Below are 27,637 nucleotides of genomic sequence, written 5' to 3' on the forward strand. Positions count from 1 at the left end.
AGAGGTTTTAGTTATCCTTTGATGCAGCCCAGAGTCATCATGTATGTTCAAAAAAGCTTTAAAAGTCAGCTTACCATATCACCTTATCCAGAAGTGCAAAAAGATTGCACTGTATTTCCGTGCAAAAATAACCTGGTTAAGTGTAACACTAATGTAATGTTTTCAGACACACTCTTCATCAAAATCATCTCTATTAAGCCATAAAATAGCTCATTACTATATTACTTAGGAAAATAGAAACACCTCATCACTGTTGCATATGAAAATGTAAAGTACAGTGATTTGCTCTACAGTTAGAGATTATGTTAGATTAAAAAAATTGCAACACTAAGTCCAAACACAAACAGGAAAATCCTCATGCACCTGCACGTGCTGTCTGTAAACAGAGACGTCTTCAGAAAGAAATTTCTGGAGGCAACATTTTCTTTGTTAAGCAAAAGGGATAGTAAAATATCTGAGTAAGTTGGCATCTCCATAGACTCTGCATGTCTGAACAGACATGCTGCAATTTCTTGTTTTATTATATCACCACCTCTGGATATTTTCCAGTAGTGTCAGAGACACCAATGCACCATTTCTGACTGAAAAGTAGGTCACATGGGAACAGCAGTTTGTGCAAAATGAGACTGCTCCTAGTTTCTGTATCAACTATTTTTCTTGCTCATTGAATTCTTCACTTTAAGATAAAAAACATCTTTTGATAAACATGACTAACATTGATTTCTTTAATTCAGTTTACCTGGATCTCTGAGACAGGAGTAAACCCCCAAACCCCACCCTGGGGGCCTGCTTGCAAAGTCCACCTTGGACACCAAAGTTAAGATGCCTTGGTTGGGAGACCCATCTCCCTACCTTTCCTTGAAGTCCCTGCAAGGAGAGAAAAAGCCTTCTCGGGGTAAAATCAGGGCAGAAGCTGGGTGCTCTCAGGTGCTTTCTGAAGAAGCCCTTCTTTCCTGGGAACAGACCTGCGAGCATAGGCTCCTGACTTCATCCCCAGCATTAGAAAGCGACCAGCTCGGTGCGAGATGGGAAACTACTTTGTCTTGACACACACAATACCAATAATTACTTACAGACTGTTTTCAAAGCAATAGAGAATAGGTATGTACTCTGGAATTCACAAGAGCTTTTCTCTTAAAATGAAGAAGATGCACCATTTCATTTTCATTTTGAAAGAAAAAACAACCGCAAAGAACCAACTTTAAAAAAAATCTGTCCTCCACCAGCCTTTGCTCAATCAAACACTGGAGCATCTGCCTCATGACTTGATTCATCACTTCTTGTATGTTTTGACATCTCAAAAGAGATACTGTTTCAATGATCTGTTAATTGCATGAGTGCCACATTCAACATGTTAATCAAACAGCTGAGGTAAGGGATGCCATTTATTATGGAAGAACACAAGATATAGCCAGCTAGATACTTCTATTGCACAAGTTTTATAGGATTATAATGCCAAAACATAGGTGAACAACCCATCACTTCAATAATCAAACTGCATGTCTCCTGCAACACATAAACCACCATCTTGTGTAATGTACTTAAGATATTTAATCCACTTTTGGTCTAGTGATAATCAATTTGCAGCACAATGTTCCTTCCACAAGAGCAATTAAGTTATATTTTCATCACTTGTTACCTCGATTCCAAGCTAAATCCATCACCAAGACCAATGCAACATTCTAAAGAAAATCTCCTTTATTGAACAATTAAAATGACTTAAATATTTAATAAAAATGATTAGAATGGTAGGAATTAGAAGATATAAAATTTATTTTATTGTGTGTAATGCTATGCATAACATGTATTTTTCCTTACGTATAGATGAAGATTTTTTTTTCATAAATGTCACAGGTATCTGTGCAATTTTCCACCTTATTTTTTTAATGTTTTATTCATTATTTTATTTTTTAAAATTTTGTATATTGTTATTTAAAAACATAAAATCTTTTATGGCATATTTAAAACTATAAGAAAAAAATTGCCTAGATGCTAATGAAGGTGTCATTCTGGACTGCCATTCTACAAACTAAATGGACTCAAAACATTTTATAAATTGTCTTTTCTCTGCTGTTAAGTCAGTAAAATCTGGAATAAAACCTTTATGACAGTAGCTAGAGAGCTATTTATCCACTGAATTATTAAATCTTCTTAGCCTGAGGAGCCCAAGAGTTTGGTTGCAAGATGGTCTTAAACCGATTACTTTTGCCAGGGATGTCAAACTCATTTTCACCAGGAGCCACATTTGGCCCTTTGAAGGCAATCATGAGGCTGATGTGGCTCTCAGTAAAAATGAATTTGACACCCCTGACTTATGGGATGTTGTGGATAGGAGGAATCCATGCCTTTGTGTGCAACTGCATTGCTATTGCCAGCCTCAAGAGAACACACCCAGTCAGACACAAAGAGGAGGTGGGATGTCCCCTTTGGTAGGCAGCATGGTTCCAGGAAGAAATTTTTTACAATGAGGATGTTAAAACACTGGGCCAGGTTGCCCAGAGACATGGTAGATGCCCCACCCCTGGAGACATTCAAGGCCAGGTTGAACAGGGCTCTGAGTAACCTGATCTAGTTGAAGATGTCCCTGCTCACTTCAAGAGGGTTTGGCCTTTGAAGGTCTCTTCCAACCCAAACTATTCTATGATTCTATTATCTGAACTGAGTGTGAAGCAGCATAGCTGGACAACCAAGCTGAACCAATCCAACAGATGAAAGCCCTCAACTGGGAAAATCCCACTTCTCTCTCACCTCCTCTGGTCCACCCCATTCCTAGCTGTGTGGCCTCTCTGCTGCTCATCGCTGCCTGCCTTGTAAACCAGTTCAATGTCCTGCCAAGCTTTCTGCCAGGACAGTTAGCTGAATCAACTTAGCATGCTATTAAGGCAAGATAGGAAAGGAAGAGGGAGGGAGAGGGGCTCTCTTTTGGCAGGTGCAAGTCATCAAGTCAGTTTTACTGTATCATCGAAACACATTTTAAGGGAGGAACCCAACTGCTCTAAACTCTGTAAATAGATGATGGAGAGAATCAAGTAATTCTAGAGGGCTACTTGGCCTGCAAAGGTTCTGAAATGCCCTCTAGATGTACCAAAATTTCCTAAATAAAGTTCTGGAGGCATCATTTCTAAGTGATAGGAGCTAAGTGGCATGGATTATGGATTACCTCTCCCTCTCCCTCTCCCTTCAGCCAGACAGCATCTGATTCATTAATCTAAATTAAAAATTAGGGATGGAATTCATTCCATTTGTAAAGCAGTACAGTTGTATCAAACTTCAGACTCTTCCAGAATATCCTTTCATACTCCTTACATGATTATTTTGATGTCCTTCAATTTTGGGCAGTCAAATTGAAAGAAAAACTAACACTTTCAAGTTTACCTCCCAACTCTGTCATTCTTCTAATTCCACCAGCCACTCTGGATAGGAAGGTCTATGCTCCAGCATATAATATCCATTTCATACAAAGAGGGAAGAGAGAAAATGACAGCTTGTAGCTGTTTCACCATGAGCCAAGGTATTAAACGGTAATAAATTCTGTGAGCTGTTGATGCAGCCTTTTATGTGATTTCCCCACCATCCCACTAGAAGATGTACTTTCTTATAGTTGGTGGTTACTACCCATGCTCTATTTTCATGTTGAATATGGAAACCAGTTGCTAACCCTAACTCAGCTGTCAGTGATTTGCACTAATTTAGAAATGCTTCTTGCAGATAAAATTTGTAAACCACTCACATTCATGAGTTTGTACACCTGAAACATTAGTCTTTCTCCATCACAGCTGAATGAAGTAACAGAGAACTGAATTGTTCTCACTGCCACAATACAAGCCTTGGTTTTCTCTAGATTGAAATGTGATTGTATGTATGTCAACAGCATCCTGGGCTGTACTGGGAAAACTGCTGCCAGTAGGCTGAGGTAGGTGATCCTCCCCTTCTACTCAGCCCTGGAGTGCTGGGCGCAATTCTGAGTTTCCCAGTACAAGAGAGACAAGGACACCCTGGAGCAAGTCCAATGAAGGGTCACAATGATGCTCAAGGAACTGGAGCATCTGATGTCTAAGGAGAGGCTGGGAGAGATGGGGTTTTTCAGCTGGAGAAGAGAAGGCCCAGGTGGGAAACTTCTCAATGTGTATAATCTACTTTAATAACTTCATCTCCAAGCCATCCTTTCTCCATTTAGAGATATAAAATACTAGAAAAGTACTTGATTATTTTCCAATCCTGTTATTTATTTGTACCTAAAATCTGAGAATATTCATAATATTCAATATAAACATCATGTCTTTGTTTCTTTAACTTCACAGCTAATAGTTTCATTGAATTTCTTGTATGGACATGCACACACATGATTGGGACACTTTATACTCAAGTATTTAGAAAAATGTAACAAAATATTTATAAAGAAGTCTTGGCAATATTTCGGTTTCAATTTTGTAATCTTTAGTGTTTAACTCCTTCTTTTCTCTAATCACTGAGTGTATTAAAGGATTATATATAATAGATACAAATTTTACTTGCATCTCTAAGCATTTTATTTTATCTGAATCACAACTTCTTGGTATTTCACCCCACCAAAAATTATCTCCCTACTCTTCTCAACTATTTGGATAAAACGAATAGCCACTGCAAATGAAAGTGTTTTGCCTGGTTTACAGTGAAGTAAAAGATAACACAATCTTCTATTCATTCCATCAACTCATTAAAACTGTTCTCTGTGTCTACTGTATATGTTGCAGTAATTAACTTTACAGAGAAATAAAATGGAACCATGCCTATCTCCAAGCACCAGGAAAGGTGAAATACGGAACTTGAGTTTTGGTTTTATGAATAACACACGTTTAAACTGTAAACAAATGCACTGAAGTTACTGTGTAAACAGATTAGGTAGGACTAATCTAGAAGATATATTAGACTAACTGTACAGTCCTTGGCCTCTGATAAACTTTGATAAACAGACACTTCTGATATGCTCTGAAAGGCAGAACACATCGTGATAAGAATACTATGAAGGTGAAAAAAACTGCTGAGTTTTCTTAGCTAGGGAAACATTATAAATTTTTACAGAAGCCTCCAACGCCTGCAGGCTCCTCCCCATGATGATCAATGATGTCTCACACTCACATGGTGTAAGAACATGGGCAGGAGGCACCCAGAACACTGTAAATGCTGAATTCAACAATCCCAGCTACCATGGGTGTTCACTGTGGGGTTTTTTTTTGGGGCCCCCTGCAGTTCTCTGTTTTTCTCTGGACCTAACAACTCTGGGTTTTGTCATTTGTAAAGATGCTTCCTTGCTGCTCACCCACACTTACAGATTACCATAAATTCCTCATAAAAGAAGCTGCAGCATCTGCATTACTAAAATTTGTTAACAATTGTTAATTAAAAGTTAATCTCTATTAATCTTTGTTGTTGCCTAACCCACATCTAAAGCACAACATCTGATCTCACTGATGTACAATGACTGTTTAGTTACCATAGCAACTATTTGGGAAGGATTTTGATGAAGACTGATTTTGATATAGCTGATTTGGACGTCTAACAAGTTCACTATTTTTGTTAATATTAGGAGTATCCTAGTGGATTAAGGAATTTCTGCCGATTTGTATTAACACAATATGAAAGCATTCAATCTTTTAAATACTCTACTTTTAACTACTGATTCAGCCATAAGACATGTTACAGTAAGCTTTACTGCCCATTGCCTCCAGAGAACAGTAATACACCTTCCTGCAATGAAAGGATAGTTATAACTTTCAGCAAACTGTAGGTTGTATTCTGTTGATTTAAGAAAGCACCTACACTTGGGGGAAGCTCATCCACTTAATTTTTTGTTGTTGTTGTTAATTTTTACTTTTGTTCTACTTTAGCATTAATTTAGCAGTACAATTCATGGGACTTGCTTCAGTGAAGTCTTTGTTTCAGCACTTTTCTTGTAATAGGTTGATTTTTGGTAGTATGACATTTACTTTACATAGTCCAAGTCAAGATCACCCAGACTGTCCTTCCCTTTCACCTTTGCCTTCTGCATCTTTGTTTTTTAAACATTTCTAATTCCCTTACTCCACATGAGAATTAAACTGAAGGTTAGCATTTACATCCCCAAACATCTAAAGCAGGGGACTGTGCATGCAAACCTTGTAGCTGTGTCAGCAGGAATGTATACTTGAGTGGGAGAAAAAAACATTCAAATGAGCTGTTTAATTACAAATGTGCATACTTTTAAGAACTACACAATATTGCAACAGTAAAAACTTCAGGGGGTAAGGATCTGAAACATTTAGTCACATCTTTGATAAAGTAATACAAGTGCCTGGAACTAGACCCTAAATCAATACAAGTTAAAGATGGTGAGTTAATTCCTGAGAGGTTCAATTAAATGGTACAAACTAGAACACACACACGTTTATATGCCCAGACTGCAGAATTACGAAGTTAGCTTTCCACAATGTCCATGACCAAGAGCACCGAGCGACTGATCATTAATGTATGAGCAAGCAAGTTGACAAATACTGTTATGCCAGCAAGGACATTATTGAAAGTTATAAGGTCACATTGATATCAGTGTAACCAGACACTTAACAATTAAATGCACAGATATTAATATTTGGTAGAGCAAAATTATTAAGGGGATTCTATAACACTGCAAGAGAGGTTACACTGGTTTGAGCAAGTAGTACAAATATTTTAAAATAGATGCTTCCAACTTTCTTTATATTACAGTTAAAAACAATTAAATGCTTATCCTATGATATTTCTATCCAAATTCAGGTGATACTTTAGAAACTGCTTTTAAATGTTATTTTTTACAACCTTCACCCACAAAAAAAAAATGGATGAGGAATGGGATTCAACTTTTTCATCTTTAGATGTCTAAATTTTTTCTAGCTGTAAGAGACTCCCCTTACGGTAAACGGAGAAATGAGCACACGAGGAGAGAAATTCAACTAATCTATTAGCTCTTCTCTTAGACTGAGATGAATCACCCTTAATCAGATTAACAACTCCATTAATTATAAAATGATCCAAAAATTACCATTAGATTTGGAACCATATATTTTGGACATCTATGTTAAAACAAATTACTCCCATCCTTTTCATCTTCCATTTGAATTAGAAAGTGCAAAATTTGGCTGTACATCAAGAAGAATAATTTTTTGTTATGATGTAATAAATAAGTAGATTACCAAAATATATTGCTTCTTTAAACCTTCCAGTTAAGAAAACTTGTCCAGGGTAGTATGCTACAAACTCCCTCCAAACTTGGCCAAATCTTATTAAAAGGAATACATGTCTGCAAAGCAAAATTAAAATAGTAGTACAAGTACCTGACAGTGTACCCCTGCTAGGGCAATCTAGCTAGCACCCAAACATTAGCAATTAAGGGACTGTAATGTGGGTTTTAGCAATGCTTATTATTTATTTAGCATGTATATCCAGAATGTATAGAGAGTGTGCTTGGATTAACACCGGCTAGAATTCACACTGTGGCTTCTGCTTCTACTCTAAACTATGCAGCTGGCTTGAAGTAAAGCAAATATGTTAGCACATGCAATTAATCAAATCTTAGTTCCTCCTGTGTATCCTATTCAATGTCACTTAGCACACAGCCTTAAATTTTGAAATGGAGCTGAACAACACTGCCCAAAGGGGAATTCTCAGAGGGAATGTATTTACGGAGGTGAAAAAAAGTTATTTTCTTTACCTTAACAAGGAATAAGGCAAGGACTACTATATTCCATAATAAGTAATTAGAGGATTTTAAAAGAAGCCCAGAGAAAGAGGTACTTAAAAAGAAAAAACAACATACACAAAAATAAATTCTGAATTTATTCATGGGGACCGCTTTGCCCTGAAAGCCAACATGAAATATTTCCTTTTACGCTTAACCCTTAAGCTTGTGTTTATCAGCTTCTTGACGATCTCTTATCGGTTCTAAAGTGTAAAGGTGGGTTTGGCCTGAGAGCTGTAGTTTCAGATACTGTGAAAGGCAAGAGCTAAACATTGACCTAAAAAGTATTCTGTAGAAGTGTGAAAGTATCTCTTTACCACCTTTCCCCCTCCCCTCCCCCAGAAATAATTCTCTTTCATCAAAATCAGAGTCTTTCCTATGAAGAGGAAAAGTGTATTTTTTATAAATTTTATAACTGACTGCTGCTTGAAACAGTATGTTCTTTCTCCTTCTAGCACAGCTAACTGACTGGATAGCAATATCTATAAGCAAAGGTCAGGGTAAAGACCTGTTTATGCAAAGCTAAGCACTGAAGGAGGAATACTTGCTTTTCTTCAGGTAGAAAGCCAGTTCAGGCATGTCAAGAATTCAAAGTTCAAGACTTAACTGTGAACCATGCTACTCACCAAAGCAGCCTCAGCCTAATATGGGAGAAAATAGGAGTGAAGCAGGAAAGAAAGATACCCCATTAGAATATGTACTTGCTATATAAACTCAAGGAGGCTAGCTGGCTTAAGAACTATATACAGTCCTTTATATACATATATATGGTCCTTTCATAGTAGACTACAAAACATTTAGCTTACAGACCATCAGTTCAAGTCAGCATAGTTAAGCAAACGTAAAGTAACTATGCACGGGCCACTGGCAAGCTACAGGAGTGGGTGTTTGAGCGATCTAATCATAGCCGAAAGTCATCCGTATCACCACATCTGGCATCATGGGACAGCACATCCATAGAGAAGCCAGCAGTGTGACAGACATGAAATCTCATTCTGATCCATTGAACTCTTCCAAGCAACACACTAACCAGGCAGGACAGATGTTGGGTAACCTCTATAGGAATCATTTTGGAGGGCAGGAGTGGGAAAGCTGTCTACCCTTGTCCTACTTTCACTTACATAATGATGGAGTTATTTCACTTGATTATGTCAGAATAACCCTGATCTAGCTAAGAAGAACAAGATAAACAATGGAATTTAGAAAATATTGTACCTACATTTATATATAATATTAAGAGAAGTTGGCACATTATATGATTTGAACATAAAAATAAAATTCAGCAAAATTCAGCTTTTTAATTGTTAAATGCAAAAGCTTATTTTAAAATTCAGCAATATTGGTAAAAATATTTAGGTTTGGGTGTTCTCTTTGCTTAGTTTTTTTTTTTTTTTTTTTATAGTGCTGCTTACTTTTAGAATTTTTTGTAAAAACTTACCCGAGGTGAAAAATGTTAAGATAACATTAAGATTAACAAGATATACTTCACAAGAATGTGTGTGGGTGGGAGAGGGAAAAGTTTGTATGTTGGAATAGTAAGCAAATAGTATTACTAATGACTATATGAAAAGACATCACAATCCACAGATTTTGAGGGCTCTAACATTCAGCTTTCATTTTATCTTTAAATTCTTGACTTCTCAGCTATGTGATTAAAGGACCTTCTATAAGTTTCACAATAGCACTTCTTAATTTCCTTAAGGATCTCAGAGTGGGGGGGTGAGGATGAGTAATGCTTGTTTCTTAAATAAAAAACTTAGAAGAATGGCACTGACAAGAATTTTCTGAAAATGAAATATTTTCTTTCCATTTTTTCCTCATTGTGGCCCAAATGACCTTTGCTGCTGAATCCAGTTGCATGCAAAATCAGTAATAGTTTCTGCAAATTCTGGCTCCACAGATTTCAAGGCCAAAAGAAGCATTCATTATGATTTAGCTTGATCTTCCGTATTGATAGAACATAAAAATCCATCCAGTAACTTTGTGCTGGATGTAGTTTGACAGGTGGCTTGTTTTTTCCCAGTAAGATATCTGTTCTTGAAGACATGCGGAGAATCCACCGCTTGCCTTGAAAATCTCCTACCAGTGAAGAGCATTCACTCTTCAAAACCACATTCCCATCTCTAATCTGAATTGTTATGCATTCAACTTTCAACCACTGACCCTTGTTATTTCCTGCCATGAGTAGAAATATAGAAATCAAGCATCAAAAACTGCCAGCAGACCAGAAGCAGTTTAGACTCTTTGTTTAGCAAAATCATTATTATTGTTAAGTTTCGTGAAACGAGGCCTCTCTGAAAATTATACTTCCCAGTTTTTGTGAAAGTCGACAAGACCCATGATCTTTCAAACAAACATTTCAAGCTGTCCAAACTGTCATTTTATGAAACTTGGTGTTGGCTAAATGTTTAAGATAACTTTGTCATGTGTTGCTCTGTCAAATGCTGTGAAAGAAAGCCTATATTAACTCTTCATATCTAATATTCAATCTCACCATAGCTATACTCATTCTGGAGTCATCAAACAAGACAGAAAAATAGCAGAAGCGGACTTAAGCTGGAAGTATTTGCAACTCAGTTCAGTAAATGAATCTGAAGAACTAAGCTACATGGACAGAATTGTGTAGAAACCTCACAAGTCAAAATTAATACTGTGAAGGAAAAACTACACTAAAATTATTATTTTTCAAAAGTACTCAAAAGGTACGAAAACATGAGATTTAACCAAGGAACCTATAGATGTGTTACGATATATTTTTGCACCAATGTGCATCTATTCCATGCAAAGAAGTACTGCAGAAGAAAAAACAGCATAGAAACTATTTTTTTACCAAAATAATACATTGCCTATTGATGAGAGGATAATCAAGCGAAAAACGTGTGTGGCCAAATGAGGATACATCTGGATTTCCAAAAGCATTTCTCAGCTGTAGATTCTGTAAGGTTTCTTTCAATTTGCAAGCACTCTAAAAGCAGCAAAGAGCATTTTCGGAGAAACAGCTCGCTTAGATGACAAAAAAGTGGGATTAGTTAAATCTAGGCTGTTTCAGGGGATGCAGTGAGGAGACTCAATAAAGAAGAAAAAAAAGAGACTGATCTCATTACAAAATATTTCCCTTCCCTTTCTTATCACACAGTAATCACTGCAGGATCACTACCTTGATGTAGAGATGTAGGTTGGTTAGTGGGGAACACGTATACACACAAAAAGATATTTTAGAGGTAGGAAGTGTATTAGTACTGATTTTTTTTTCTAAAAATAGTTATTTTCCCTTAAATAAATTAATGATTAAAACTTTTTTTTTCCTGTTATGATCCATATATCTCTTCTTCATAATCTGAAATTCAAGAATTATGCATTATATGATTTAGGGCAGAACCACTGCTGGTACAAATTGTCCTGCTCATTTGAGTCTAGCTCATTTGTGCCCCTTCTATGATCTGAAGCAGTATATTTGAAAATAAGCCCAAAGCATATAGTAATTGTGCATCTTAAAATGACACACAGGACTCCGGTATGCTATTGCCACAATACCTGTCTGGCATACTATTAAGTGATCTTACGGCCATCTTAAAGTCGGGGAAAATATGAGAGCTATATGATAATTTATAGGCTCCACAGCTGGTTGATATGTTCCAATGCCAAGATTATAATCCCTCATTTTTAGGCCCCTTCAGCCACTGCAGTCCACATATGACATCAAGCTGGGAGGAGTGGCTGACATGCCAGAAGGCTGTGCTGCCATCCAGCGGGACCTGGACAGGCTGGAGAGCTGGGCAGGGAAAAATTTAATGAAATATAACAAGGGCAAATGTAGAGTATTGCATCTGGGCAGGAACAACCCCAGATTCCAGTATAAGTTGGGGAATGATCCATTAGAGAGCAGCGTAGCGGAGAGGGACCTGGGGCTCCTGGTGAACAGCAGGATGACCATGAGCCAGCACTGTGCCCTTGTGGCCAAGAGGGCCAATGTCATCCTGGGGTGTATTAGAAGGGGGTGGTTAGTAGGTCGAGAGAGGTTCTCCTTCCTCTTTACTCTGCCCTGGTGAGACGACATCTGGAATATTATGTCCAGTTCTGGACCCCTCAGTTCAAGAAGGACAGGGAACTGCTGGAGAGAGGCCAGCGTAGGGCAACCAAGATGATTAAGGGAGTGGAGCACCTCCCTTATGAGGAAAGGCTGAGGGAGCTGGGTCTCTTTAGTTTGGAGAAGAGGAGACTGAGGGGTGACCTTATTAATGTTTACAAATACACAAAGGGTGAGTGTCATGAGGATGGAGCCAGGCTCTTCTGGTGACAAACAATGGTAGGACAAGGGGTAATGGGTTTAAGCTGGAACATAAGAGATTCCACTTAAACTTGAGAAGAAACTTCTTCTCAGTGAGGGCGACAGAGCACTGGAACAGGCTGCTCAGGGAGGTTGTGGAGTCTCCTACTCTGGAGACATTTAAAACCCGCCTGGACACATTCCTGTGTAGCCTCATCTAGGTGTTCCTGCTCCGGCAGAGGGATTGGACTAGATGATCTTTCAAGGTCCCTCCCAGTCCCTAGCATTCTATGATTCTATAGCTTCAATTCAGTGCCTAAAGACTGTCTATTACAGCTGCACTGAAGGATGAAAATTCAGTCCCCTCAGAATATATTCAGGAGGGTCAAGCTTAGCTCTTTCTTTTTTCCCCCCTCCTTCCTGCCTTGAGCTTTTTCATTTGTAGCAACACAGTGTCGAAGGCAATGCTTTGCTTTGTCTCATTCAACTTGCCACTGGTGTACAAACAACAGGACCCTGCAGATGCACAGGCTACCTCAACTTTTTCCAGCCCGTGCTAGGAAAAGGCATCCCTTTGTCATCAGCAGATCTGATCACCTGCCAACCATGTGATTAGCTCTCAACGGTTCTTGGTACTAGCAGACTATGGCAGCAAGTAGGAGGAGAAAAAGGACAGAGAAGGAAAAAAAAAAAAGATTGAATGAAGATAGACTGAAGAGAGATGAAAACTTAACTGGACAATCGCTGCCACAGGCATAAATGGAAACTCCCAGGGGCCAGGGAAAATAGGGAGCTAGGCTTTCTCTTAAGATTATAAAGGAAATAAGACACTTTCCCACCATGCTGAATGGAGCTGAGAACTCATGAGAGTAAAGCAGCAGCCCAAAATCCTCTGGTTTTGATAAGCTCGGGCACAGAACCTGACCTATGCTTGAAAGTGAAGAGTTACTCATTCCACACAAAATGAGAGAGATTCACCTCACATTTCCTATAGCCCAAAGGCTACAGCAGTTGTGTAGGAAATACCTATCTAAGCTCCCTCAGGCAATGGAGAAAATGGAGCACAGGTTTCAAGTATCAGCAATGAATACAGTAAGCATTAACTCACTAAGTGAAAGGCAGACTCCAGCAATCTTGCATCCATTTGCATGTTTACCATAATGCCCAAATCAGTCAACAAGCTTGAGAATGCCCACTTCACCAACTAACCTGTAAATCCTTCCAGTGCTGAAAGGTGCCCTGTTTAATACCTCACATGATTCATGCAATTCCAGCTACACACAGAAAAGGAAATATGGACAAAATTTAATTATGATTCAGAGCAATTGCTTCTGTGTCACATCTAAATCTAATTACACTCAAGGTGTCTCTCATTTTCTCACTGGTTACGAAGGGAACCTAAATTTATTATGGTTATAAATCCAACACTTTAAGGACCTCCACTTGATTAGGATGAACACAAGACAAAATCCCACTCAAAGCATCCACTGGAAAAGTTCTATCATTTGGATCTCACAAGTACAATACTGCATCACCTATCCATGAGGAAGAAGTCATGAGTGACACACTCATGCCTCTGTCAGAAAAAAAAAAAAACAATAGGTAATGACTAGTTTCCTCTTCCTTAGGATCTTCTATCTCTATCCAACAGGTTCTCAGCACAGTTCTCTCAGAAGGGATTTACTTGAGCACACGGTAGGTACTACAAGTCCTCTCCTGTAATGAGAGCCAGCCTAGAGAGCACTTCTGAGATTCAACAGTGCAGACAGTGAATGAATTCAGCACAAAGCCCCGGCAATTCTTAAAATAACACACAGAGTACTCCAGTGTTGGCTGGTTGGTTTTTTTTCTAACGAGTTCACAGGTTTTGCCTAAAGAGGAGACATTGGGATAAGAAATCCAGTACTTTGAGGGTCACAAAATAAAAAACTTTTAGGTGTAAAATAGTTTTAGGGACAGTGAATAACAGCATGCTGTTAGTCACAAGAATCTTACCATCTGTGACCTGCTTTTGAAAATCACAGCAGTGAAAAAAATATTCTCACCAATTTCCCTAATGCAGGATCAAACCACCACAAACCTCCAGGCACAAAGAGCTTCACTGGAGGCACCGTGCTTTGAATTAGGCTTTGAAGGTATCCTTACAATTCCCTCTCTAATTATTACATCCCAGCCGAACTACAAAGCTTTAAAGAGGCAGCAAGGTGTGTGGTAACAGCATTCCTACAGACTTGAAGAAAATACACAGTATACAGCAGAGTGCTACAACAGAAGTGCTACGCTGGTACTTAAGTTAAAAGTTACTGAGATTGGAATCCTGGCAAACATTCAGGGCACTGCTGTATCAAGCTGAATGAATTAATGTTTTACTAATGACTTGAACTTAAACAAGCTAAAATCCTTCTTCAGAAACGGGAAATTAAAAAAAAAAAAAAAAATTAAAAAAATCTGTCTTTTCAAGGAGCTTCCTAAGGGCCTACTGCTAAATTAATTTCTTTTTTCTATGAAAACAAAAAACTAATTAGTTAAATCTGTAAAAGAAAGATTAACTGAAGAAAACCCCAGGGAAAACAAGCCAGAATATACTCACTTAACAAAATTCTCATCTAGGCCAAACCCAAACAAAAATCAACACAGGTCAAACTAACTCATTAATTTACTCTAACAGGATTTTCACTCTGATTGTATTACTCCTGGCTCTTAACTTCCTTTTCTTAAATTCTTCAATGCCAATTATAAAGAACAGGTCATATAACTTCACAGAAAATTTGAACATCATCCAAACACAGTCTGGGCTCATGAAATAAAACTAATGTCTTCTTTTTCCCAGAAAGTATACAGACATTTATAAGGCAAGAATGGTCCTAGAATTGTAAGACTTAGCAAGGGAAACAGAATAAGCTAATATACCAATTATTATAACTCTATTTTCCAACAGACTTGCTTTTCAGACTGTACAATCTTATACATGTTATACTTTGCCAGATTAGGTCAGAAAATATATCTTCAAGTATGCTGCACTTCTTAAGAGTAAAAAAATTCTAACTTCCACAGGAAAACTCCAAAGAAAATTCATTGCCTTGAACGAACTCCCCTGTGCTGCTGAAGAGATGCTCAACCAGTACACATCTAAACCCTTTGCTGGGGCTGCTGTTCTTCATAGCTGTTTGGTACTAGAAAGGCTACGGTTGGATACTGAGCAGGCTTCTAATTGCCCATCACTCAATGGTTATATAAAGTTTCAGTTTCAGCCCATGCCCAATGCCTATCAGCCCACAGCAACAATTTGGCAAATGTAAGTTAATGACATAATGTAATACAAATAAGCTTTTTATTTAAGATCCTGAACAGGCAATGAAATCCACCATGTGTTTGCTGATACATATGAAGAGTGTTTCTTACAATAGCAAGAATGCTGTGAATTAAGATGCACAAATTACAAAACTTTGATGACAACGTATGTCTTCATTACTTTTTCTCCATTTTTAATTTAACTTGATTCTTTGTGCATTTTCACTGGTTACAACTCACTAACTTTTCTTGGTGGAAAACTGTCACATATCCAGTTTGCTTCAGATGTGGTTATCCCTCTTGTATAAATAGTAATCTAATTTTTAAAGAAATCAAGAAACTTCCCAGAAACATTTCTTCTACTGATCAAATGAACTGTTACAGGAACTCTAGGTACTCTATACTGTTAACTGGCAAGTGGAATGAAAAATTATAAACTCATCCTGAGGGCTATATAGGAACTCCCAGTGAAAACAGCTTGGGAAATCAAAGAAGCTGAACAGCTGTAAGCAGGGTTCCTCAATAGCAGCCACTGTCCCTTCTCTCTTTTCATTCTTCTCTAGACTTCTTTAGTCTGTCTGAATCAAAAATATTTGCAACCAACACCCAATATCATTTCACAGACTTATTATAGCTCACTTTAGGAATTAGTGTCTTTCTGCAGGTTCTCATGTCACTGGCAATCAGTGTTACTCCTGAGAGTTCTCAATTCTTCCACTTAAGCCTAGTGTGTCTCCTTAATCCCTTTAATTCTTGCATTTTGACCTAATTTTACTGTTCATTGTCATACTTCTTTTGCTGCTAGCTAGGCCTTAGTATGTCTCGTAAGAACATAAAAGCTAAATTGTGGATTATTTTTAAGTAAAAAGCCTGCTAAGAATTCATAGTGCTATCTTGAGCATTATATTCCTTGCCTCTCACCAGACCAGGTCAAATGAAATCAATGGGACTATTCAGCTCAGCAAAGGAAGCAGGATTCAGCTCCACAAGGTCAATTTTATTGTGAATACATTGTTCTTTAGAAGTGTGATTATTCAGCAGGTGACCTCACCCTAAAACTAGAAAACTATCTAACAAAAAGCAATGCTTCAGAGAGACTGCCCCTCTATCCAACCAAGCCAGCAGCTGCAATGTTCATTCTACATGGAAGACTATTGCCCCTGACTTCAAAGAGAACTGGAACCAAAACCTCCTCACCTCAAATCCTGATCAAAACCACCAGCTTAAAGGTTACTCTGGAATGCACTGCTCCTAATCAGTCTGTTCAAGCCATTTTATTCTGTGGAACACCGACAATATTAGCAGAAAATAAGAAACACAGAAGGGGGAAAAAGAAGGAAGGAAGGAGCACACACAAAAAATGAAAATTTGTTGGGTCCCTGGTAGCAGTACTTAGTTGGAGAGTGGAACATAAGAATCTAGGTTGTGTTCAGAAAAGTATTTAAGAATTCATATACACAGGAAGCAAACAGCAAATTAATAAAAATCTGGTCAGAATATAAGTGAGGGCAGATTATGGCGAATATGGTTTCAAAGCCTCTGAAAAAAAGGAAGGAATTGCATCCGAGTCTTCCATGTTTGGACAAAGTAACCTAACTTCTGTATAAAAGGCAATTCAAAACACAATTGCCTCTTCTTTCCTAATCCAGAACAGTACCTAAACCCACCTCTTCAATTACACTGCTTTGCCTCTTATAAAAATGATGAATAATCCAGTATGGGGAGCAGAGGAAAGCTTTGCTTTTGGCTAAAACCACCAATCAAACACAAATCATTAAAAACAAACAAAAATTACTTGCTGAACTAAACAACTACCTTTTTTCTTCACCAAAACCCATTTATTTTTATCTGGATAAAGCTGACTTCCTTTTCTATGAAAATATTTGGAGGATAAGGTGATGTTCAAGTTTGAGATGGAAAATTCAGTCATTTCTAGCAGTCAGTCTAAAACGTCAGTACAAAGAAACCCACATAACTGATACAGAAGACAATGAAAATCTTTCCACTTAGATTAGTAAGGGCTGTACCAGACTTTCTGTATGTCCCATACAATCATCTCTACACAAAACACATAGCTACTCCTGTATACTTTAATAAATATTAATTTTGCAGTGATCTTGCACCCATGTTCACAACAATGCCCCCATGAACTAATTTTTTTTTTATTTGCAGAAAGGTTTATTTTGAGGTTTTTGGTTTGGTTTGGATTGTTGTTTTTTTTTTTTTTTTTAAATAAACTGTTGTGTCAAACTACCATCTAAATCCCTTGGTAGTACTTACAGTAAGAAGTGTGACATGTGGAAAATTGTTTGGGCACCAACCTAGAGCATATCAAGACAGCAGCAACAAGCCTGGCCACAGACCAGAATCCAATACAGTCCCTGGCAAATGATGCCAAACGTGCTGCCAACATGCGATGCCTCATTTTTAAGCCAAAGATAAATGTAGTTGAGGTTTCTTGCCAAGACTAGTGTACTGAAATGCCACATGTGAAATCAAGCAAGGGTGCCTCAAATAATTCCCAATGATACTTTACCAGTCTGCTTCTTTAAGAACTGTCAGATACTGAGTCCAAATGTGTGTTCCCACACTACTATTATAGCTCACCCAGGAAAACAGATCAGTGTTATGGCTTTGAAAAGCAGCACTGACAACTGTTTTGGTTTAATTATTATACTCAGGAGTGTAATATTATTTTCCCACAAATGAATAAAGCACACCACAACAGTGAAATTCCTAAAAATGTATTTTTTTCCTTAATAAAAGGAAGGATGACGATTAAATAATTATATTTCACAAATAATAATATTTTCTTAATTTCTTATTTCAAATTTAATTTCAAATAAACATTTCATATTTAATTTCAAATAAACATAATTTCATAATTTCTTACATAAACATGTTTGAGAAAAGTTTATGAAGTTTTCCCAGAAAGTAGGTTTAAAGGTGAATTTCAGGAAATTGTTTTTGAAAGATTCTTGCTTCAATGAGGATTTAACCAAATGTTAGTACAGAAAAATGCAGTGCTGTTTTAAGGCATTTAGGGATCTGTAATGAAAAGTTTAAATGAGACGTAGCTAATTATGTAAATCGCTAGTTTCAGTGAGCCTTGGCTTTGCAGTGCTTTGGCTTGAAGTCAGAAAAGCTGCCCAAAGAGTATAAAATAAACAAATAGATAAACAAAATCTTGTTTCTTTCTATCCCTAGTGACTCTCACATTCCTAAAACAGCTATGAGAATCTGTCATTACTTCCCCTTTGAAATCATTGTACCCTTGAGGCACAGTAATGCAACATACCACTTAGCAGTCCTAAAGAAACAGTTTGGAAGACTCCACTTAAGTAAGGGAAGGCCACATTATGGCTCAAATGAAGGCTGAACATGAAATGGGTTTCCTCCTTGCACAACCCTTTTTCTTTTAGAATGCTCCAGGCCCAAATCAGCATTATCTAATATTTTTTTTTCCCCTCAAAACTGCAAAATTTAATGAAACTGACTCTGTAATGCAAAATATCACTAGTATGACACCAGACTCTTGCAACAAAAAATACTGACACACATAACGTGAATTTCTTCCTGGTTGATGGCTCCCTAAGCTTCAGAAGACATACAGGGTAGGAGGAGAAGCAAGCAAGGCAGACCACTAGGAGGATGGCACTAGCCAAGCAATAAGGAGCTAAAGAACAAGGCATTTTTAAATATTTGGGGGCAGATCACTATTTAGAAGAGATGAACATTCTTTCACTGACTTTACATGGTCTGAACTTGAACATTTCAGAGTTATCCACAAGACCCAAATAGCATAAAGATTTTTTTCTTATGTGAAGCAAAAATGAAGATAACAGCAGTCCTTTACAGAGAAGCTCTGCTCTTTAACTGGCATTCAGAGCACTGCCATAGTAGTGCTGCCCCAGTACCAACAGCCATTGCTGGGCAAGGGAAGGTATTTGGCTCTGATACTGCTTCTGGATGTACGGGGCATGAGTTGGGGCTTGAGTTTAGTGCCAGCTTTGGGGTACACTTGTTTGATTCTACACAATCAGCAAAATCTGTTCAACCATTTCCACATTATTTGAAACAACACATTTCACCAGAAAATATCTTCTACAGATTGGATAGGTGGGCATTTACATCCATATTCTTATTCAATTATTAAGACTTACTGCAGTCATATTGAAAAAATGGACAAACATGGCATAAAGGAAAGGTAAATGATGGACTTCAATTTTAACTGCATTCTCAGTGCTAGTTTCTCATGTAAGGAGAAAAATGCCTCAAACAACTCATAAAGGATACAACACGAAATTGTACCATGCAGTTTTCTGAAACAGGCACAAGAGCTCAACACACTGGAGTTAATTTCTGTGTCAATTTTCATTCCATACGGATTAGTGCCATTTTGCATTGCTGAAGCACCAACTTTATGCATGTATTTGGCAGTGTCATATATATCCAGTTTCCCTGAGCTTCCAGTAATATGAAGTTGCTGCAGATACTGCAGTTTCTCATTAAGTTTATTAGATTTAAGTTATTCTGTGGGTTTGGTTTTCCTTAACTAAAAGGTTCAAACATTTTCAGCTGGATCTTTTTCTTCAGTTTAGTGAGTATCTCAATAGTGTGCAAATCTTCGTACCGCAAATACATCCAGGAGTTCAACTATCAGTCTGGGTTTCCATTCCTTTTACCTCCCATGGGAAACAAAAGTCCTGCTTTCCCTGCCTTCTAGTAGCATTGGTGAATTAAGAATTTAATAATTCAACATTGGGATATACCACTGTCACATGCTTGCATTTGCTAAGAAAAGTTTTTCCTCCACCTTATTAATGTAATGCGGAGGCTATTTCTGAGGAAAGAGATTCAATTGAGACTATTTCTCAACCTTGGTGAAAAACAAAAAATGGATTCATAAAACTTTCAGTATCAACAGGTCTCCACACAATCATTTTAAGATTAAAATTCAAAGCAAAACACAAAGCGAATTGCTAATATGAATGATAAAAGTTTCTTCCAAAATGTCACAAAGCTAACTCAGCTGCATCAAATATACTACAGTGTCTTCTTGTTCTAAGTAGAAGAGAAATGCAGGGGCTCACCCACCTTATAGCAGATCATCTTGAGGCTAAATCCCTAAACATGAAGAACTAAAACCTTTTCTACCTTTAAAAAAATATTAGTGCTGATAAATAACTGAATTGTATTCAATTTATTTCCCTTTTTAATGACTCTTATGAAACATGCTATTTAAATCCCCAAAAGCCATACATATGTGGGTAATTGATGCTGACAATGAGACTCTTTGAGAGGTTAAAACTTCAAACAGTTCCTTCTGATGAAACCTCTAATTTTGGTTTGATTACAGCAGGCCCTGTGCTCTCTGTTGTGAATTACAGTGTGAATTACAGTCCTAAGGGCTTTCCTTCATTTTATTCTTACATGGCCTACCTTTCTCTTCATAATGAGCCCACTTCTGTTTTCTTTAGTTATACTCAGAACGTTATCTTGAGACAGCCACAACCCCGACCTATTCTGCATTTATGTAGACTGCAGGTTTCTCCCATGGCCAGTAACTAAACAAGTTGGCCCCAGTACCATATTTCACGCTTTCAGACCCTAGCTCACGATGCGGTACGTAGCATGGCACTCACCTCACTCCTGCTTTGAGAAACAGGGCGGGCAAGGGGCCAGGAGCTGGCAGAGAGCTGACTTGGCACTTTTCCACTCCCTTACCCACCTAGTCTGCTGTTGTCCTAATTTGCTTACCATAAATGCTAGCTACATCTAAGAGGATAAACAAAATTTCAGTTCCACAATGAAATTCACACTGGAGGAGTTTGATGACTCCTTGTACTTGGCCTCCAGGCGATTGCCTGAGATAAGGCTCAGGTCCCCATCAGAAGATCATAATTTAAGAGGCTGACAAAAGAACTACATTTTTCGTATATGTTATGGGATAATGAGTGGGGCAGATCAACCATCAAAATACAGAGCTGGAGAAAGTCATGCTCTTCTCCTATGTGCTGTTTATAGACCGTGAACAAATATTCCAAGGCACATAGGTATTTTACAGGCAAGACTAGATGTATGGTGCAAAATCAACTTTCTAATTCATGTTATTGGAAGAGAGCAGAGACTGGTGTTGTAGGTTCCCCTCACTGAGGCATGAGAGGACTGGAAGACACAAAATACTTGGGTCGTAAGATGTGCCTTATTTTTTTTTTTTTTTCACTTATTTGAAATAACATTAGCTGAATAATATGAACAAGTATTCAGTAACTGAATCTTACTTTGAACCCGCTCTTGATTTCACCTGGATCACTTATGGACTATGGCAAAATTCAGCTTAACTGAAGTCCCACTTATTTCATTTACAGCCTTAGGTGCTGTGTGGTGGACATCAAACTTGTTACTACTGCAAAATTCCTGATATAGGAGACAGAAGTCTGAAGTGTGCTATTCTACTTTGGATGTTAGTAGACTTTGCTGCATCTTTCACTCAGATCTTGCCTGTAGTCTCTTAGAATGATCTGGCTTAAACTCAAAACCACTAAAACAATAGTATTGTACCACTGAAATTCTGCCAAAAGGTACGTGAGCTGCAAAATACTGTCTTTGATGTCTTTCTGAAGAGGGTGGAAAAATAGCTTGATTAAATTGATGGGTTTTTCACCCTTTTTACAAATTCTAAAGACACTGCTAATAAATTTGAGTTATTTCAGACAATGTTTTGATCACAACATCATCCCTTTTAAATTTCATTTTACCATCTTCAATGAAGCAGAAAATCATAAATATTATGAAATGTAACACAGTTCATTTTTCACTGTGTCACCAAATAGCCTCAGGAAAGCAAAGACCATCTTACCATCTAGCTAAGTCACCTGCAAGAAGATAACATTGTCACAAGTTCCAAAGGTTCTAAAAAATCAGCAAGCACCTTGTTATCATAAGGATTCTTTGTATTATGAAAAATAGCATGCTGTTACAATTGACAACTCTGCCAAGTAGAAGCAGATGTGGCAGGTCAGTTTTCCCATGAAAGAAAAAATCTTGGTATAGACTTGGAATATATTAAGTACAATTTGCTTTAACTACACATTTGCCACTAACAAATGTTCAAATAGCATGGAGAGAAGTCTCACAAATATTGGGTTCTCAAGGAACATCTCAGTCTTAAGAACATCACATGAAACCTTGAAACATCTCAAGACTGAGTATTTTTTCCCCTACTAGAAGAACAGCTTGAAAATCACGAAAAATGTCCTCATGTGGTGACACCTATCATGTATTACTAAGAATAGACAGCATCCCATGTTCCATTATCTTTACTTAGCTTTAGATTTCTCTAACTTATATCTCAGTTAAAAGAAAACATCTAAGAAAAATAAATCAAGGGTTACAAACGCTTATCTCACTACTTGTTCTCTGATGTAGCAAAGATTTGCGGAGACATTTTCAAAAGTCTCTAGAGGTACTGTCTCTTCTGTACTTGTCCAGTACAATGAACAGGAGAACGTGCTTTAATATCCCACTCCCAGCAACGGTAGCTAGTGACAAAACTGTTCAATCTGTGACAGACAGGACAAACCCCTGGTCACTGATCTTAATACCATTAATTGGCTGTGCTTCTTGTGAATCAGTAACTCAAGCTGACTACATATGAGCTGAAAATTAGCTAATTTGAAGCATTTTTTTCTAAGTAGTATATTATTAAATCAATAACATTAATAGCCAATTACTCAGAGAGCTATATATCACATAATAAAAAAGTATTAAGGTAACATGATCTAGCCACCTGTTACCACACACAAGAGTATCTACATGTAAGAATATCCACATTAAGTACAGACTTTGGATGGAATGAAAAGGCCTCTTAATATGTTTTGTTTACCCCTTAAACTGTTTGTTCTTTAAAAACAAAGAAAAAACAAACACTTCTTTTTTTTCCTCAAACATGCAAGTATTCCCATTTTGTTCTTATTCTTTCCATTTGCATGCTCCATAATCCTATAAAATAATATTAGTCAGGAGAATTCACACCAGTCACCTGACAAAGATCTGTGACAAGCCATAGACGATTCTGTTAAACAGGTAGAATCTGAACTTGAACTCTGTGCAACATGCACATCAGAGACAAGGCATCCATATGAACAGTGTTATAGATGGAACCTTCAAAGGAGGAGGTACCCATAACTGTAAAGCAAAATTCAGGAAGTTTCTCAAGATAAAAGGCTTATGAGAATTTGTGTGTAAAGAGCCTGGACAGGGAATACAAATATGAAACTACAGAAAGCACAGGTATCTGAGTAGACTTAGAAAATTCCACTTTCTTGTTAGAGTAGGTTGAGTGTTTTTTCTTTAGATGCAATTACCATTTTATCAACATCTCTTCATAATCACCAGAAATAGTCCATAATGTGAGAAAGTCAAAACAAAAATCATATTCCAGGAGGTAGCATGGCCTTCCCTTAATTTAATTCAATGTTCTTAAACTCCCAAAGTATACTTAAACTCTTTCCCTTTCAAGAACAACAAAAGCACAGATTTTATGAGTACTCACCACTGTCTTCAACCATGAAATGAAAAATGTCACTGGTGGCATTGTCACCCCCTCGTAAAACATAGCATATCTTCATATCATCAATATCAGCTGAAAAGAGTAAGGAAAAAATACAATTTTTTTAAATGCTGAAGGTAGGAAATTGTTTTTATAGTAAAACTTGACATGTGTCAAATAGTTTATCTTCAACAGAGAAAGGTCAAGGTTCTCCAGCAGAGCTCAGGAATTTCAGTATTAACAGTGTTGAAGTTTTACAGTTACCATTCTCTCTCTCTCCCTTCCCCCTCCGCAGTGCCCTCTTTCTTTTGAGATGTATTTACAAAAGAACTGAAAGGAAATGTAAAAATATGGGCTCAAAAGTCTGAGCTATTTCATATTTTTTAGTGGTGCATTTTCTTAAAGAGATATATATCTACACTAAGATATTGATTCTATCATTCTTCATCCTGAAATGTACTTGTAGAGGTCACAGATAATTTGTAGCTGACATGGGTGTAAAACCCAGGACATTTTCTAGGTTAAATTCTACCCTCCATTCCAGACACAAGACAAATTAGTCTACATGGCCCCTCCACCCCACCTTTACAAACAAGCTACTTCTGGCATGTGGTCTACTTCTAGGATAGGATATGTCTACACCTTCTGCAGTAGAGAGATCTCAGTATCTTTAGTCCTCCACAAAAATGCCCTCTCCACCAGACCATCCTTCCTATCAGCATGATTTCAAAGAAGATGGCATTTAATCTATATGAACTGTCATAAATATGAATAGTGCTCAAACACTTACACTTATTGACTGTTTTAAGAACCCGAACAGATGCAATTAAATTATACAGACAGGACTTCAGTACGAAAAAATTCAACTCACGATTTTGAATCATCGATTGCAATAAAGTATGTAAAAGGTACGCAAATATTTATTAATATTGTGTTCCTGGTTTCCTTGAGCAGTGATGAGAAACATGTAATACAAAAAAACTTTTTTGTGTCACTTTCTTTGAAAGACTACTGTTGGTAAAAATCCTTGTCTGATATATTTTCTAAGAAAAAGTGTTTGAAATTAATAGCATTAAAGTGAAGATCAAGTATCACCCAAGTTCTCCTCCCATGTTAGGGCATTTGCATTAGTAAAAAGAATCAAAAAACACTTTTGTTAGAGCTGCCCCAAACCCATAATTCCAAAAGTAGCCAGACATCTTCTACGGCAAACAAGTTAAAAACATTATCAGCAAATATATGGCACTGAAGAATCTCTTCCATAAATGTTTGAAAGATAAAGATCAAAAATTCATGGGGCTGTAAAGAGGTCACAAACAAATACCCCTTCATGCCAGTGGAGCAAATAAATCTTTCATCCTTGAAACACTTACACAGGTACTCAGCTCTGCACATGTGGGCCTTATCAAAATCCATGGGTCCAACATATACAGATAAGCACTTGAGCTAACGTTTGCAGGATCAGGATCACCTCATCTAAAAACAAGTCACTTGTCATCCAAATGTCTGAAATTTGTCAGAAAGAACTGCAAAGGAATGACCTCTTTTCTGTTCATTAAGAACATGCTCAGAGTTACTTCAGCAATTCTACACTTTTTTTCCACGCTTGATTATGTTAGTTTTATTAAAATTTGCCTAGTTATAAGCACAAATAATTACTGTATAACGATAGTGCCTGCTAAACATTAATATGATATCAAAAGTCTCCAACATATTTTCGAAGTCCATCCAAAATAATTTTCTATTAAAAATAAATATAATTCTCTCCACTAGATCAAGGCACTGATTTTGCATTTAGAATTCTGCAGAACTGATGTGCTTATTAAAGGTTACATATAGTAATATATATTCTTTAAGAAACAAATGCACTTCACAAAATAATTTAGTCATCTCTGTAAAAACACTTGCCTGAAGAAGAAGATGAAAATCATTATCAGGGGTGAATGATGAAGCAATTCATTGCTTGCAAAGTGCAGTGTATTTGGCTGGAGTAGCCATGTAGATATCTTTGACCTCAGGAGGCTACATGGAGTGCTGAGACATCAGCCGAGCTGCATTATTGACAAGGCAGATCCTTGGCCTCCACTATTGCTTCCCTTTCTCCCTGGCTCCTCAGCACAGCTGCAGAGCTGTGTGATGCGACCTGGCCCTTACTCGCAAACTTACGTGGGACTGGGGACTATCAAACCAGCACTCAGCAGTCTGTCACACTTTGTACATTCAAAACATTATCCAAACATCACCTGCCTGCTTGTTATATACCACTAAACTTATTTAAATGTGAAAGACTTGGCAGGTCCTTGACAGACTTTCACCACTTTTAAACATCAAATTTTAATGAATATCTGCTATGAACAAACACCAGCCTTAACTTGTGGAAATGAGTGCAATACAATTATGCATAAACAATATTCTTTGTATGTATTTTTGTCCTAGGACAGCACTTGACTAGAAATTACCATTGGCAAGTGTTTTTCTTTCAGCTTTGGTATAAAGCACAAAGAAATAACAATGAATCTAAAGTGTTGCTTTCAGGTGTAACATGAAGTAACAGACAGTACCTGAATAAACTGAGGAACTGCTTAATGTCTTTTAAGAATATTTTACTCGTTACTGTCACTTGCCTGTCTCTCTCTCTTTCATTTGGATTGTTTTAACAATTAAATAGAAAAGAATATAAAGCAGAATTTGGGGACCTTTTATCAAGAAGTTAATTCTTCCACACTTTAATACTCCCTTTAAGCAATTCCAGTTACCTTTGTGAGCCTCACTAGCAGAAGATTACCTACTGTATTTGTGTCAGAAGTATTAGAAAGCCCCTCGCTGATTGTTCCTGAACAAAATACACAACAAATCTCCTGGACATAGTATATTCTGCACAACCGCGTTTTTGTCTGGAGGTTTTTAGCTCATCTTGCAAGATAGGCTAATTTCCTTTCTAGCACTTGATAAAGTTTTGTGGGCAGATATTGAAGAGCAATTCCAAGCATAAGGCAGGACATTGTTGGCTAAACAGCTGCTTTTCCCTCGCAGTTACAGGTGATCTGGAAAACCAGACTGCTCAGGCTTGCTTTCACACAATGAACCTTGTTTCATCAGTGTTACCTCGTTCAAAGCAATCAGGCTGCCTGTTCATACAACCACAGACCCAAATCCAAGGAATGGGAGAGTGAGGTGGTAGAGTATTAGGATGGACTTTACAAACTGTTGAGCAGCTTTCAAAACTCATCTGCATGTGACCCTGAACAGACCCATCTGACATCAAAGCTGACCCAGTTTTGAGTAGGGTTGGAACAAATGACCTCCACAAGTTCCTTCCAACAAAAACCGGAAGACTGTAATGATGTTTTACAAGCTCCATCAGGACCCACCCACATGTTAATGAAACTGGAACTATACAGCATTTTGTAAGGGGTTACCCCACATGGCAGGATAGGACCCCCAAAAGGAGGGGAGATCAGAACACAAAAGGCAAGTGTATAATAGCAGGTCCAACAGTCAATAAAGAAGCATTCCAAAGTTGAAACTATTACTCATGGCTGGTTGCAAAATCTGCACTTATATGAAGATCATGAAGAATACAACAAAAGAGAGTCTTCTTTACACCTGCCCTGAAGATTAGATAATTATTTGTCTCAGGATAGCATAAACATGAAATACGCATAAATCCACTACTCTGGATTTGACAGTGCTTTGCAAATTAATGGTAGTAGGCCACAATGTGAGGGACAACTGTGAACTACACACCAAGTTTTGAGTATGCAGCTTGGTCCACATAAGACCTCTGTGTCTCACA

General features: G+C 37.5%; 1 protein-coding gene across 1 annotated transcript in view; it reads right to left on the reverse strand.

The window, feature by feature from the left end:
* Nucleotides 1-27,637, reverse strand: part of FREM2 (FRAS1 related extracellular matrix 2) — a gene marked incomplete at both ends in the record, with an annotated part of 128,583 nt that overhangs the window by 93,695 nt on the left and 7,251 nt on the right. The window contains one exon of the mRNA XM_080361630.1: nucleotides 23,845-23,934. Coding sequence (XP_080217756.1) covers nucleotides 23,845-23,934 — 90 coding nt within the window. The remainder of the gene's footprint in view (nucleotides 1-23,844; nucleotides 23,935-27,637) is intronic.

This window comes from Nesoenas mayeri (assembly GCF_963082525.1).
Source record: "Nesoenas mayeri genome assembly, chromosome: 1".
Lineage (NCBI taxonomy): Eukaryota > Metazoa > Chordata > Aves > Columbiformes > Columbidae > Nesoenas > Nesoenas mayeri.